At 44.6% G+C, this 16,801-nt stretch overlaps 1 protein-coding gene across 3 annotated transcripts in view; it reads right to left on the bottom strand.

Annotated features, from left to right (window-relative positions):
• The window catches only part of TBXAS1 (thromboxane A synthase 1), a 234,144-nt gene that overhangs the window by 4,354 nt on the left and 212,989 nt on the right, over positions 1–16,801 (bottom strand). For all 3 annotated transcript variants that reach the window (XM_026083866.1, XM_026083864.1, XM_026083865.1), the window contains 2 exons: positions 4,603–4,691; positions 2,119–2,256 (listed from right to left, as the gene is read on the bottom strand). In XM_026083866.1, coding sequence (XP_025939651.1) covers positions 2,119–2,256; positions 4,603–4,691 — 227 coding nt within the window. The remainder of the gene's footprint in view (positions 1–2,118; positions 2,257–4,602; positions 4,692–16,801) is intronic.

Genomic DNA, 16,801 nt, shown 5'->3' on the forward strand with positions numbered 1-16,801 from the left:
TGCAGATCTGCATCAACTACCTAGTTCTAAAATATCTAATCAACCCATCAGAAATGAGGCATTTATTTTTGACAAGGTGGGAAATGAAATTTCTATTTGAACAGCAATCCAAAGGAAAAAGTAAAATATATTTCCCAATGTCTGCAAGGATGGATGTATTCTGCATAGAGTATGCTTGAGTCAGTACAAGTTATTAGGGTCAATGCATAATCAATAAGGTGAGAGGCTGAAGCTACATCACTAATCAGAGTGGTTACTTAAAACAAACAAATCCTTGCAGAGGTGGCATTGCCCTGGAAATCTACATAGCCCTCCCATGTCTTAAGGTATTTGGAGGGGTTCTGGTAGTACAGAAATATTTTTCAAGCTCGCTAAGTGGCTAAAGGTTCTGGCAGCCAGGTATAGCGGCATTCCTGGAAACCTCTCATCCACTTGCATACAATTTGCAAGGACTTTAGATGGCTAAGGCCTGGAGAACTGGTGCAGGATTTAAACAGGTGAGAGGTAATACAGACTATTTTGAGGCTTGGAAAAAAAATAATGTGGTGTGTCTGTGCTAGCCCCACCCCCACACTTAGATAACCTGAATAAGATTGGGGATAATACTATACAAAGTACTGTACAAGCCCTTAATTCAAGATGCAGGGCCATAAAACATGTATTGAACACTGTTGCATATCCTATGTAAATGGATTAACATGATTCCTTCTTTCCTCACCCCCATACATCATTTTGGCAAATTTAAAGCCTGCCTTACATTGTTACTGAGGAAGGTTCACCAATGAAATATCAGCGAAAAAAGGCTATAGCTGAGTTAGTTTATTTTTTGTTAAGTTCTTATTTTATAATTCTTACTAACATTAGCAACTGATACAAGCTGGGGAGAGCGTTAATAATTATGCTTCATTTCTCAGGGAAATTTCAAAAGGAAATTCATCCCAGGTTCATTACACACAGCAGTGTATGAGTCAAGTGTACTGCAGCCCTCACTACCCATTTTACCCCATACTGCATGTTCTCATCACTGTTAGGGTGGTAAACAAGCGATAAAAGCAGCTTTTCTAGATAAACTTTGCTAATAAAAAAGACTTCTAGTTATTGCTAAGATTCCTCCCCAATGAAAGCTGGAAGCTCTTCTAAGCCTGGCCTTGCTCCTCTCCGTGGCCGAGGTTGCTTGATGCAGCATATGCTGAGATTTGTCCCAGAAGGAATCCACCAGGCAAACCCACCTACAGCAGATGTTTGTTGTCCCGCTAAACAAAGGTGGTTTCAGGCTACCTGCATCACACTTGGTTGTTCATAGAGCATGCACTTCTTTCTTAGTAGACGTTTCAGCACAGTGGTAGCTTGAAATACAGCTGCCAGCAGAACAAAATTGTGCTTCCACGCAGCGCCTCCCCAGCTAAAACCCTGTGGGCCCTCCCTGTAAGCTAACCTCAGCAGCTGTAAGACAGGGCAGGGTACACACAGTTACACAAACACAGCCTGACAGTGGCCCAGCAGCTGAAGGTAAGAAATGCTCCATGTAAAATATGCCTTGCCCAGCAAAGCTAAGAAGCCAGGATCTTTGCGCTCGTGGACAGCGGGAAAATGCCCAGGCTGGGTTCCCCAGTCACAGCGTACCCCATCTGTTCCCCAGCCCCATATGTAACAGCTGCTCTGAAACAGCTAGGGGCTGGAAGAAATGTCTGGGTAGCTCCATACCAGTGAATATACTATTTTACTTCAGAATTTCTGGAAGCGACACTATTTGCCGCACTGGATTTGGAAACAGGCTGAAAGCTTGAGCCACGTTTCAACCATTAACCAGACTTTGCACCCTCTGTAGGACATGCCACCGTCACCAGTTGTGTAATTTGGTGGAAAGAATACATTTTATCACCTAAACTGATCTGTGCTCCTTCTGGGGGAGTGCTACTTCAGGTGAATAGTGGGTGGCTGTGGCTGTGAAGGAACAGCAGTGTTTGGTGTCTCTGATAGCCAGGCTGGACTCCTGGGCCCATACTGGGCTCCTCTGAGCAGCCAAGTAGAGAAACAGCATTTAAGGCAGGCCGTTGATCTAATCAGGTCTAAATAAGGACTTCGGCCTAAGAAGGAGAAAGCATTAACTCCACATACCTCTCAGGAATGAACTTCTCAGGTTCTGGCCAGAAGTCAGAGTTATAGTGGAGATGTCCCACTGCAGTTTCAATGACAGCCCCAGCTGGGATACGCTGCCCCAGCACCACACAGTCTTTAGCTGCTTCCCGAGTGAACCTGCAACAGTAAGTGTCATATGTCTCGGATGATTAACAAAAGTAAAAACACAGCAGGAAGGAAGCAACCATAACAGTCAACCTCTTCAGCAGGACTGACCCTGCATTTTAGGGAGTAACACTTTCCCAGTAGATAAATACAGCAACCTTTGCTGATGCTAGTGTCTTCTCAGGTTACAATCATCTTTCCCTAGAGTCTCTCTAACTGAGCTAGCTAACTTTGGCCCTTTTCACAGTAACAGCATTTATAGTTGCTTATGGTTTTCCCAAACTTTAACTATTGAACTGAAATGTTGTTGCTAATATCTGTTTCAGATACTTTTCTTTTTTTTTTTGAAAACTGCAGATGCCAGTCATTTTTCAGAACAGGTGAAAAGAGTATTCTGTTGCACCTTCAGGAAAAATTGCATCAAATATAATTTCTGAGTTTATCTGAGAAGTTCCCCAACTTTGGGAGAGCACTTGAAACTTCACAAGGGGCAGTTTTAATGCTAGGGCTAAGTCTTTTGCTGTTGCTTCAAAAATACAAACCAAGCCACAAGCCTTTGAAAAACTGCAGGTCACAGACACTCATCAGAGACAGGCAAGACGTCAGCAGCAAAACTCTCCAGAGCTTCCTCCTGCCCTGTGGTGGCAGGGGCAGAGCAGGACTTCCCTTAGGAACCTCACTGTGACAATCTCACTGGGAAAAGAGGCCTGCCAAGGCTGAGCACAGGTGTGTAAACCTGGTGGGTGGGTGGGTGGGTGTGCTGGCAGGGCTTGGGTGGTCCCCGAGGCTGTGCAGGAGGCTGATCAGCTGTCGCAGCCCAGGAGCTCCTCCCAGGCTGGCTGGGAGCACAGGGGTAAGACACAGGGCAGGAGCCCCCATCCCTGCTCTCTGCACTGCACCCGAAAGGCGGAATAAAGATTTCAGTTTCAGGGCTGTTGGCGTGGTATTATTACAGCAACACGTTCTTTCCCCACTGCCACCTGGTTTCTCTCTTTCTCCTGACACGTTAAAAAGCGCATTGACAAGCCATCCTGCTCATTTTAACATGAATTTAGTGATCGTGGAAACATGAGTGTTGTGGAAGAAAGTTCTCTGGTTAGCAAATTCATTGAAAAGAAATCTTTCTCATTTATAACAAGCTTGGCTGCTCCTGAATTTTTTCCAGAATACAGCATTATGCTTGCCATAAGCAATTAGGATCTTTCTGATGCATCGGGCTGTTCTGTCTATTCCATACCTATCAGAGTAAAAGCTGGATCAATAAACACCACAGATAACACCAGTGGAAACTTCAGAACAGCTTTGCTCTGTTCTGTTTCCCATCCAACAAATATTGATTGTTTCTCTGTGTTTCAACTGAAATTCAAATATCCCCGCTGGTTTAACTGGCAAAACAGTTTCCACTTGTATACCACATATAACATAGTAAAGCCAAGTTATGTCATCTACAAGCAGGTATTTTTAACATTTACTCTCTGTGCAGTCCTACAGAAGTTCACACTTGACTTCCAATTTTTGTGAATATATAAAAGAGAGTATGATTTTAAGCTGTTTTATTTTAAGGTGTTTGCAGTTGGAGGACAAATTTTTCAAAGGCTCTCACAGTAAGATCAACTTCCATTCCTTTTAAATCATCTGAAATTTTCCCACTGGCTTCAGGAAAAGGACTCACCACTCTTAAAAATTCCGTTCTCAAAATTTTCGTTTATGCTTGTGATAACTTGGAGATTTGACAATCAAACAGTTTTCTAATTTTTCCCCCCTTGTTTTCAATTCATCAATATAACGTACTGTAGTGAAATTATTCTTGTGTGAGTTAGAGAAAAACTTTCAAAACTTTATGGATGTAGCACCATTTTAGGTATATTATTATAACACACTAGTAGTGCAAAATAGCATGGTCTGAGTTAAACACACATGTTAAAAACCCTTCAGCTTTCTGAATGCGCAAACTTTCTGAAGATCAGAGCCTTACTGAACAGCAAGGGTAGCTCTTCCACCAGCCAACAAGCTAGGGCAGTTCTTTACTCTGTACCCCTAAAGCCTGAGGCGTAATGAAGAAGAAACATCTGGCTTTCTAAGGCCGGCCCTGCTTCAAAAAGGCTTAATCCTCTAACCTTGTGAGATGTGAAGAACAGTGAGGATGCTGTCTTGGCTGGTTAGTTGTAAAAAAAAGCTGCTTTAGAAATACCAGTATTAGTCAGTTTTCGTTCACTGGCCGCATTATATATTTCAAATGCACAAGCAGTATTGATGTTGGCACAGAGACCAACGGCGTATTGGTTTCCCAGCAGCAGATTTCCATTTTATGTAGCTAGTGATCTGCTCTGTGGAATCAGAAGGGGAAAAAATAGATACCTGAATGCAGGTGGATACATGCGCAATGTCTCTGCAATCACCATGTCCAGATAAGGGAGTTCTTGTACATTTTGATAGTCAGGAATGATCTGAAAAGGCAGGAAGAAAGAAATGGTTAGATTTTCTCACATTTAAGTGCCAAATTCTTCTCAGATTAGTTTTTAAATCATCTATTTTTTACTGGGCAATTTTTCTGTAGAAGAACTCGATGTCTCATCTAAAACAGTAAATGATAAAATTATACAAAAATGTGGGCAGTAATTAAATATGTGCACAACATTCCTTTCATCATCAAAACACTTTGGTGTGCAGCCCAGTTGAAGATATAATAATAAATCAACTTGCTAGAAAGTATTAAAAACAGGGCATTAAAAAGCACATTAACAGCTACAACAGCGATTGTATTATCTCTGCACTGAAATCTGCCCAGAACCTCTTGACCCTTGACCCTCCCGAAGATAGGAGCATGGCAAACCAGGGGCACTTTATTCCCAAGAAATAAGTCTTTCAATTATTTCTGCTGATGTTGAGCAAACTCTTTGCCCTTTCCCAGATACAGAAACGAAGTGATGGGAAAGTGCTGGCTCAGTAAGGTCTGTGGAGGGTGGGAGGGCGACAGTGCTGGGGGAGAGCAGCACCCAAACGGGGATGGCTGTCGGTGGCAAATTGCTCCCTGTTAAGATAAAGGGTGGTCGGGGGACGGCTGAAATAATCCCGCAGGACTGCAAGAGGGGCAGGGAGAGAAGTCTCTCTTCCCATGACCGTCCCATGTGTCCTGCTGGCTGGTTTTGCCTGACAGACAAGGCTTGAGTCCACATGTACGTTACGGGTCCCTTGACAATTAGGAGTGGGCTCCAAAACTCAAAATGACTATAGCTGAGAAGAGTTTGGCCTCCGACAGGCAGCAAAGGGACAGCGAGGGAGACCAAACCCAGAGGGACAAGCAGCAGCAGGGACGCACAACTCGGCCCACATGCCCAGAGCCTTTCTCCCACTGTTACCTTCCTAGGAAAATGGACATTTTCCCTGTTGTTATGCAATGCTCTCAGCAGAGGGCAGCCAAAGTACATCTAATAACTCCCCCAGGAAAGCAGAGTTTGTTTTAAATTAGAGCATCTCCTAAAGACTGACACGGAGTAAATTGGAGAAAAGCACAGACGTCAGACTAGACTAAACCTTTTATGAAGATTTGGGGCCCCTGCCGCTCACAAAGGGGCCTGGATTCCATCCTTCCTTTATTTACTACAGCACTTTTCATGTATAATGCATATTTTATTGAATTTTCATGCAAAAACATATGGTACATACTGAAAATACTAAGCAGAGAACAACTCCAGATGGCATGCAGAAAAGGCATACAATAGAACGAGGATACCTTGCTGGATTAGGGTATCCCACTTATTCAGAGCTAAGCCACCATGCACCATTTCACATTAACTAACTGATCTTTTCTAGGAAGGAAATAGATACATTCTATTATCCTCATTTTTTGGCTCAGGAGAGAAAAGCAAAAACAGAGGAAGTAATTTGCACAATGCTGAGCAGAACCAGCGTGCCTGCTCCTCTCTTCGAGGGAAAGATACAACTCAGCTCGTCAATATACAAAGTATTTTGTCAGTATATGTTGGACATTATCAATAGAGGAAGTATAGAAGACTACGCTGACTGTCACCTTCTAATGTTGCTTTTGTATTGCAGTAGTGCCTACCAGCTCAAGCCTTTAGCTTAGGTCAGTGGTTTTCAAACAAAGGACTCGGAGACTAAAAATGCAAATAGCAGCAATGTCAGGAGAACCATGGCTGAAGGCTAGGAGCTGTGGTCCAATAACCTAAACAGATATGACCGAAGGCAGGAGGAAACAACTTTTATCATACTTCTTTTTTAGAAAGGGATGCAAGGTTCAGAGGCTGCCTGCCATACCCAGCGTTGCACAGGAAATCAGTAGCAGAGGCTGGAAAAGAACCACGATCAGACTCAAATTTCAGGCCTTCAACACCAAGCTGTCTTTCTCTGGGACTGCATAGGCGTTCCATGCTTTAATGCAAACTCATGCTGCGATGTGTATTAATTTTTTTCTGCTAATTTTGCATCTCTCTTTCAGAACTTTCCCCTGTGCTTTTTATACTGCTCTCCTGCATTTCTTTGAATCATGGGTCACCACCTCAGTCCTGTCCCTGCACTCCCTGCTGACTCCCGGGATGGGCTGGCAAGGGAGAAGTCAGGCTCAGAGTGAATGAGTGGTGGAGCCGAGATTACACCGTGATGTGTTTGATTCCCTGAGCCATGCTCACTCCGCTGGGCCTTCCTGTCTCTCTCATAATCCCTCTACTTACTTCTGGAGTCAATAATTAAGATAATTATATGGTAACTTGATATAATAAGTAGCCACTAAATCAAACCCTACATCGACAAATAATATAACACTAAATTATGGGAGTTTTGATTTGCTCCTTCAAATAGCTTCTATACCTTCAGGGGATTAGCAGTTTAAAAAACAAAACAAAGGTGCAAAACCAGCTGATTTTCCTTGGACGAAAATTCCTGTTGCTTACAGAAAGAAAAAGGGGTCATCTGAATGGCAGCACAGTGAACTGTTATCGTGGGCATGGCAGACACATCAGTCATTTCCTACATCTGATGCAACTTAATTATTGGCACTTCCACGCTTTTAACATCAAAGTGGCTGGACCTAATTTAGTAGTTGTTTGCAAGGTCTGACCCAGAGCTGCGTAAAGCACACACCAGCCAAGTATCCCTGTTTCAGAAAGACAGTTTGCTGCTGCTTTTTTTTCTTTTCAAAGAAAACATTTTCCGTTTGTTTTTCCACTCCCTCTCTTCAAAATATTCCTTTAGCCAAGCACATTTGAGAGGAGTTCAAATGCTCTTGTCTCCCTACAAATCCCTATTTATATCTTTTAAATTTTGGCAGGTATGCTGGGATGGGGAGTGTTGTTGTGCAAAGATGACACTTTAAGCCCCTGCAAAAAACATTTGTACATTGGCTCTCACTCAGGGTTGGGTGTATTTTCATTTAGAAACAGGTTCCTTTCTGTAACAGGTGGATGTGCGGGGGAAGACAGGAGGCACCACATTGTACATAATAAAACACACCATATTCTAATTTTGCAACCACTCCTTTGCACAGCAGTTTCTCTTATACTTTGTGCAGCCTTTTAATATCTTTTTCTTGTGGACGTGGAAGTGAAATGGCCATGCAACCTCTTGTGGCATTTCTCCACATGCATATTTGCCCAGCTGGCTTTCCAGAGGTATGGTGGCACACCTCTTGCCTGCCCAGACCATGCAATAGCTGCTGGGGCCCAGAGTCTGTCTGGTTTGCCAGATACATACAAAAATGCTACCCTGCTGGGCTGGTAAAGGCCTAAACACCTACCACAACCTGGGCTTAGCCACAAACTTTTCTCTATGACTGTCAGCAAATCCCATGCCTCAATTCCCTAGAAAAAGGGGGGAAATTAAACCTTTGCCCCACAGCATGCCCTGAGGTGAAACACCAGCAGTGATTATAACAGTGCCTACATGCTACAAGGATGAGGCACATTTTAATCCCCCTGTAAAATCCACAAGAGAGAACAGCATATTTTGGGAACCAAAGTCCCAAGAGCCTTTCCTCACAGGTCACCTGCAGCTGGAGCCCCATCTCCTGCTGTGCATCCTCAGAGAGGTCCGGGCGCACAGAGTGGCCTGCAGGCTAGAGATCTGCAACGCAGCCAGGAACTGCCTTCAGATCCACCTTGGCTTTTCGGGACTGGCATTAGCTTTCTCTAGGCAGGCAAACCTATTTTTTGCCACCCTCCTCAGTTAATTTCTAATTCCTCAATGAACACTAAGGAAATCCAAGTGCCAACAGGAGAGGTCTGGCCAATCTTTCTGCTGGAGTTTGAGATGTTACTGTTCCCAGTTGCTCGTTCCTCTTTGCTGGCAGTGGTTATCGTCTCCGCAGCCAAGTCAGCAGAAGGGAACATATGCCTGCACCTCAGTCGCTTCCATACAGCGTCCAGCACGAGCCCATCTTCAGCGGCAGTTTAAGACAAGATGTGAACTTTTCTCTGAAGTAGCTGTTGAGTGCAGCACAGATCCTCTCCTACCACCTCTGCTTTGGGAACAGTAGTCTGAGTACACATCAGTGAATAAAAGATTTCCACTTATCCTATTGGTCATGGTCTGGTGGTGCTCAGCAGCCAGGAATGAAAAAAATCAGAGTGAATTTTATGTAACTGACAGAGTGTGACGCACACCTGAAATCGATTTGGAAGCAGGGCAGGCTGCAGAGGCCACGTTCCTCCCAACTACCGCTGCCGAGTCATGGGCTGGGACCGCACCAGCTGTGCTTTCCGAGAAGTTGCAATCCAAATCAAATGCCTTATGGGCAGGCATGATTGTGACAAAGTCCACGTTGGAGAGATGAGGCGTAGACCAGCTGAAGCACAGATGTAGATCCCTGAGTAGATCCCCCTGTTCCATCTGAACATGAGGAAATACTTTTTCACTGTGAGGGTGACAGCGCACTGGAACAGGTTGCCCAGAGAGGTTGTGGAGTCTCCTTCTCTGGAGATATTCAAAACTCGCCTGGATGCAATCCTGTGCAATGTGCTCTAGGTGACCCTGCTTGAGCAGGGGTGTTGGACTAGATGATCTCCAGAGGTCCCTTCCAACCTCAACCATTCTGTGATTCTGTGAGTAACCTGTGCAGGCATAGCTACACAGCCCAGATCAGCTCTCCCCCAAACGCAGACTTAATGAAGCAATAGGATAGGAGGTGAGACAATAACAAGCCAACACCATCCCTGGAGGCTGCTCTCAACCCCCCCCCCCCCATGCCCTAAATTGCCAAAAGAGCTACCTGTCCACTAAAGCCAGCATCCAGAAACAGGTCAGCAATGTTTCTTGATCAAATGGATCAAAAGCTGCTGATAGATCAAAGAATCTGCCTGGGCTTTTGACCTTTCTTTGGTCACTGCTAGGAGCTGCTAGTCCCCTCACCAAACTACAGCCTGTGTGCCATGCTCAGCCTGAGAGGGAGGGCAGAAATACAAGAACACTAAGTTAAGTTAGAGTTGCCCTGTGACAACCTTTCTGACAACCATATTGAGAAAAGAAAGGCTAAAGACAGGACGGCACTCAAGATGCAGATTAATGAAAAAAGGGGTGGGGAGGTTCAACAGAAGCCTATCTGTAACTTGCTTAAAGAAAGCTCGCCTCAAATTTTACCACTCCCACAATAACATGCTCGAATACCTGCAAAGCACCAAACCAAAATCTCCCTACAAGGTCAAGCAGTGATATAGAGACAAACTTGATGAGGCAAAATTTGTTCGTTTCATCCTGAGAACTTGGACCAAACTCTTAAAAAAAATATTTAAGGCAGTCACCATGCAACAGTGACGGCAAAATCCCTCTTCACTGCCTGTGGTCTGGCCTGCACCTGCCAAATGGGGTGTCTTCCTGAAGCATGGCACCTGGAAGAACACCTGGGAAAAGGGGACCCTGCTGCTCCTGAGTCCCCCTGGTCCTGGGGGCAGGTCAGGGCAGAGCACGTTGCTTGAGAACACTGCTTTAAGCATACGGAAGAGCGTGTTTAAAATCAGCATCTGTCCCTTGGCCTCATTTCCAGTGCCAGAGAGGACTAAGGATAAAGAACAACATATTCAGTTCTCAAATACAGAACTGAGAATGAGGTGCAGGACAGAAAAATAGGACAACAAGCCTCATTTCCAGATTAAGATGAAGCAACAAGAGGCTTCCTCAGCCGCCTAGCATTTCTCCTCTTGAAACCTTACAGCACACGTTGGTGGTGCTAATGCCTCACAAGCAGCTTTGTGCCTTCTCACCACTGCCCCAGAAATGAACATTAAAGCAAGCTCTCACCTCCTCAGATCTATTTCCTCAGACCCTGATTTCCCCAGAAGTGTGCAAAGGCTACCCAAAACATGTATGCCTAAGCTTTGCCTTTATATCTTTGTTCCACGTGGGTTACTGGTCACCTCTCTCATCTGCTCGGGTTGCCATTCACGTGCAAACACAGCACTTGGGTTCTCCTCTTCACTTTTGGTGGACACAGCATTGAAGACTCTATGGGGTTGGGAATGTTACTTCGTTATTGGAGGCACTCCTGGAGCTGCCACCCGCTCTTAAACTCTTACAGTGCTCAGTGTATCAGCCATCTCATCAAACAAACACCTCCTGGCTCTGCCTAGAGACCATGTGTGCCAAACAGAGATGTGGTATTAAAACTTTTCATCCAAATCACCTGTCCCCCTCCCCATCTTCTCTTACTCCACCCTTCACATGCTCCTCTCTGAGGCTTTCCTTGCTCCCCTCTTCTCTGGTCCATCACCACCCAAGTTGCTGGAATACAGGCAGAGGTGGGCACTGATTTGGCAAGCCACGTTCAGCGGTGGTGGGAAAGGCTGGCACACCAGGTACACACTGCTGCCTACGCTGCGAGCAGACCTTGCAGCCAAACTCAGTCACTTTGGTGTAAACCCTCTCAGCTCCCTGGGGTTGCAGCAGTATAAGGGAAATGAAAATGCAGTTCTAAGTACGCACCCGATACTGTTGGGGAAAGAGCCAGAAAGTATAAGGTTACACTTATGTCGACTCTCTTTAATGTTACTTTGCTTTTTGAATCAAAGACTCCTGACAGATGACAGACCTGTGCTACCTCTAGTAGCTTTTGTGGTGCTAAAACAAGGTCTTCGTAGCATCACTGTTCAACAAGGAAACTTCTGCAAGACAAAAATATTTCCTGAAACTGAACAGTGCCCCAAAAACAAACAGATAAACACAGCTCTGTAACCAAAACAGTCAGAAATTCACTTCCACCTACATTGCTACTGACACATGGTGATGAGCAAGAACAGAATGACTACCATCAGGTAGAAGATCTGAAAAAAAAAAGCAGGAAAGGAGGAGAAAATCATTAAGAAAATCCTTCGTGAGGCAAGCTACAAACCAAAAGAGAGGAGGGGAAAATCTCTGTGTCAATCCTGGTTTCGTAAAATTGTGAGTTTCATCTAATCCCAGACTCCTGTGCCAAGAGAAGTGGTTGCCCTTACATTGAAAGCAAATAAATAACTGGGAACAAGCAAGGGTGTCTGGAGTTCTCTTGTCATGAAGGAAGGGGAAGGCTCCGCTGATAGTGCCCAGCCAGGCAGCTTTTAATACACAAGTACAGACTAGACTTTTTTTCTTTTTTTTTAAACTTAGATTTAGTAAGGAAGAAGAGTTCCTTTCTCCAGAAGAGGTTCCCTACCTGCATGCAATGACTGCCGAAAACCAGCTATTTGTGGACGTGATATAATCTGTGGCTGCTCTACTGCAGTGGGCTAGGCTCACCAGAAGTACAGAGATTGCCCATTTCTCGCTTCCTTAAGAAATACTCAGCCCTCAGGAAATCTCTCTGGTTCTCTCCCTCGGCTTGTCTTGGCCCACTGAGATTCGCGAGTCTCCCTTTCTGCACTTGTCTGACACAATCAAAATTTCTACTTGGGTGGCAGAAAATCTGAATGGTGAAGCATCCCAGTGGGAGGGAGGCAAAAAGGAAATTAAACAGGAGAAAGGGCTGCCAGAGGCCCAACAGGCTGAGAAAGAAAATTATAAAACTGGGGTAGGTCTGTCCGAAGGGCATGTCACCAGTCCAAAGCACATTAAGCACTGAAGTTCCTGCAAGACTTAATCCTTCCTGCTATAGAAGTGTCCCTTGGTGGTTGCTGCAGATCTACAGGAATAAAGAGGAGGGATTTCTCCCCTCTCAGCAGACATTCATGGTATCACATAAGAGCCAGATGATTTAATTTAATCATTCCTGCTCCAGCTGCTATTTTCTGTATGGAGGTGACAGTGCTTTAAATTAGGGCCTTGCATATAAAAGGCCTGTGTGTTTAGTTTAATCAAATGTTCATTTCCTCACATTATGTTTATATTAAAAGGCATCAGCATGAATTTTCAGGCTGCAAATAGAGGCTATTGTATGGGCTATGTACCGAGGTCCTCATCGGTCGTTCTTCATCTCTATGGCTTTGTATGCTCGGCAGTCTTATGGACTGTGAGATGACTCAGCCCCAGGCCTGCAGTTTGGGGAAATATGCCCTAGAGAGCACAGTCCAACCTATGAGGAGAGCAGAGCTTTACACAAAATAAATTACTTTGGTAATTTGCCCTTCTGCAGATACTTAAATATGGGCTTGAGCCAGTCACTGCTTAAGTCATTGGCTTCAGCGGTTGCTGGATCAGACCTTTTTGGAATTAGTAAACAGGCAAACATTCACAGAAAAGAAACTGCAAGATTCTCCCATCGCTCACTGTAATTATTATTTGCTTTGACAAGGGCAGGTCAGTTTTAATACCATTCAACATTTATGTAGTGCCTGATGCCTTGAAAACAATTTATGTACATTAAATGCAGTACAACAATAATAATAAAACTTTGCCTTTCCACAGCTGCTTTTCCCCCGAGGCTCACGAAGCGTTTAGCAAACATTAATTAGTTGGTCATCTTCCAAACGCATGTGTGAGGTGCTCCTGGTAAATACTCCCTCCATGTGCACAAGGGGCCAGCAGAGGTGCTGAAGACTGAGGCCAACACTTTCCAACCTTGGAGTCTAGCACCCACTAACTCCAGCCTGCATAAGTAGCCTGATTTTGTTTTTTTTCAGCCTCAACATAACGACTCCTGTGAGTAAGCAGGCAAGTACTGCTCTGAATGCTTAGACTTAAAATGACCAAAAAAGAAAGAAATCTGTTGCATGGCATTTAAATACATCTGAAACAAAAAGGAGCTTTGGTTTTAGCTGCCAACATTGCATTTCAGGGCCCAGTCTGTCCTTGAGAAACTGATGATACTAAAAGTACAGAAAGTAAAGTAAAGCTTTTCAAGTGTCAAAGCTCCAGTTCCTTGCTGTAGACTCCCTTACCTCCCACCTAACGCAGGTAACAGCTTAGCCCTTCTCCTCTCATTTTACCCATAGCAAAGTATCAGAAAATTATTTCTCCTCTTTAGCTCTAATACATGGTTTTAAAATAGGTGACGAACTGCATGGAACCTGTGAGCAGAAGAGCACTGTTACGTCCAGTCTGATTGGCAACCTTGACCTTCGCTTTCCTTTCCCCTCCTTTTTCTCCCCATCTGGAAAAGCACTGGCAAAGACTGACCCACTTTCCTGAATGGGACCAGTTCTGCATCACTCCTGCTTCTTGCCTCTTTTCTTGACTGGCAACATAGCTTATGCCATGTCCAGTGCTAGGTCCAAGTTTTAGCATATGCCTGTTCTACAAAATGTGAGGAAAAGCCTGTTCCTGTTGAAACCTCTCACATTTTAACTGGAAACCTGAAAAACTGAGAAAAAAGGGGGGGGGGGAGAATCTGGGGAATCTGACCAATACTACTCAGTGTCTTTTCCCCTTCTCCTGCCTCAGGAAGTGCTGACTGCCACGGGTACAACAAAGCGATTTGCAATTTATATGGGGAAAAACTTGATTGTACTTAACACGGTTTTAGTGTCTCCTCCCTCCAATGCACATGGAAACTCTCTTAAAGAACCAGATACCAATCCAAAATCTATTACCCCAAGCCCAGTGGGGAGCTGGCTGTGAGCACTGGTGTACTATGACCGTGGCTACCATGACACTGTCCTATGACAAACCCCTCTAGATATTCAGATAAAGTTGTCTACCAAGAATCATGGCCAGTGCCTACTGGAGGATTTCTTTCCCTTTCTCCCCTTGCTCTCTCTCTTCGCCATCTGGGATTGTAGAAATTTCCCTAAGCCTGTTCACGTGTAGATTTAGTGAAGCCATCATGGTGTCATGTTCTGGCACAGTTTGGTGTCTTTGCTTTCCTCTACCCTTTGTAGAGCAGCATGGCATGGCTGTCCATCTGTTTATGATTTACTGTACACAATGACTTGGTCCTGATTACACTGATAGACACAGTGGGTTATTTGAGGGCCAACCGGATCTCTGTAATCACACTCAAACTGTACCCAAACCATGGGAACATTTCCAATAAAAAAAGGCCAGTGAGAAACTCCATGTAGGCCTCCCCCAAGAGAGCTTTCCTCTCTTTAATTCCAGGAAGTAAAAGCAAAAGTCTCATTTTTTATCTGGAATTTTGCTGTGTCTATCAGTGTCTAACTGATCCATAAAAAGAGCAGAGAAGGCAAGAAGAGACATCAAGACCTGCGTCTTTCTGAAGTTTAAAAGTGCATATAGGAAAAGAGATTTTAAAAAGACCCAAAAGATTAAACTCAGGAGGCCACATCTCATGGTCACCTTTAGCACAATAAGGAATCACACAGTCAGTGGAACTGTGCTGATTTGCACCAGCTAAGGACTGAGCCTAGAAAATGCAGCTTTTGGGGGGACCGAGGACTGTTACTGGGAAGAAGCCCTTTGAGTGTACAGAATCACTGGCCCTCATGAACACATGGGGCCAAGGGAAAAAAAACAACAACACAAAAGGCTGCAGGATGAAATCACAAGATCAGCAGTGAGAAAACACAGAATTCATTTGTCATCTGAACAAGGTCATTTCTAACACACTTTAGGATGATAGAAGGCATTATGCGGAAGGCAAATGGAAAGCATTGCTCACAATTTCTTCTGCTTTATGAGTAAGCTACTTTGGCCTTTATTTATTTAATACCTCACAGTCCCACAACAGTCCTGGTGCGAAGACTGAGCTGCTAACTCTCTCTCCTCCTACTCAACAGTACTTTTGCTTCTTGAGCCTGACCCTTTCCTCCCTCAGTTTCTGGCCATCTCACTCCTTTTTCTCTCCATCTTTCCAAGGAGAGCCCTGTTTTTGTGATACCCCACACCTCACCTCTATGCTGTCTTTTCACCTGTGGTCATGCTGCTTTAAGACCCCCTATTTTATCTCTTTGCCTTCTTTTTTGAAGCTCTGTCCTGCACCAAGTCTCAAAGCCCCAGGGTAGAGGACAGAGGCCTGAGAGCACCCAGCCAACACGGGGGGACCCACCGGGGTTTGAACCAGTGCTGGAATGGAGCCCACTTGATCCCAGATGCTGCTGAGACGCAAAGGTGGCACCCACAAAGCGCTGCTTTTGTTGCACTAGTCTTCAGCATGAAAGAGCACTTTTAAAGCTAGCAAAGTGCACAAGCCATAGCTATCTGCAGGGGGTTCACTAGCAATTTTGCCCATATGAAATACCTAATAAAATACAGTATCCTTTGCCCTCCTTAGCACGAGCTGTGGCACAAAGATCTATGGATACCTACAGATGGACTAATTCGGAGGGAGTGATTTTCTGAGAGTACAAAGACGGAGCACAGCTGTAGGTTTTTTCCTGAAAAGGCCCTGTCACACACACAAGAGCAGCTAGGCATACTCGGAATATTACCAACCCTGATCACTCAGACATTATGAGCTAGGCCCCAACATACTTAGAAATTGCCTGGAAAACACAAGAGATTTACAACAAATAATAATATTTTGAACTGCATTTGCCTTCTGGCTTTTGAACTGGGATTCATGTTTCCTGTCTCATCTTTTCAACTATAAGGGTTAGAAACCTTTTTTCCTTCTTTTGTTTTTTGTTTTTTTGTTTTAATAATGAAAGATGAGATGCTGGTTATACACCTGCCTTCAGTGTCTAGTGATTTGAGAGAATACAAAACAAATACCCAAACAAAAACAGAGACTCGCAGCGCAATCACAGGATGCTGGTAATATTCCATTTACGGAGCACCATGAGCCATCCCTGGCTGCCCTTTGGCCATCTGCCGCTAGCACTCAGCTAGGCTTACGCAGACCTTTTAAAAAGTGTGCAAGACCAGGAACTTCACGCAAATAAACATGTGCAAGCATAAATCAATCCCCGCTGCATGCTGCCCCTCAGATCGCAGATAGTTTTGTAGCGCACGTTTGGGGAGGGGGGGTATGTGAAAGGGGCCTCAGGGAGCAAGCATCCAACCTCCCCTGAAAATGCCAAACTTAGTACCTTGGCAAAGCCTGACACAGAATCAAATTGAAACATGCAGACAAAGTAATTGGGGGGAAACTGTGCTGAGTTTATATATAGCATTTTGTTTCTGTTGGGTACTGGAGGGGGGGGGAAGGGAGGAAGTGAGCGGGAGGGAGAGAGAAAAAAACCAGAAATTTTGGTTGCTGCTATCATACACAGATCCACTTATCTATGGCTGAAGCCCAGACAGC

The sequence above is a fragment of the Apteryx rowi genome, unplaced genomic scaffold, assembly GCF_003343035.1.
Source record: "Apteryx rowi isolate R43461 unplaced genomic scaffold, aptRow1 scaffold_62, whole genome shotgun sequence".
Classification (NCBI taxonomy): Eukaryota; Metazoa; Chordata; class Aves; order Apterygiformes; family Apterygidae; genus Apteryx; species Apteryx rowi.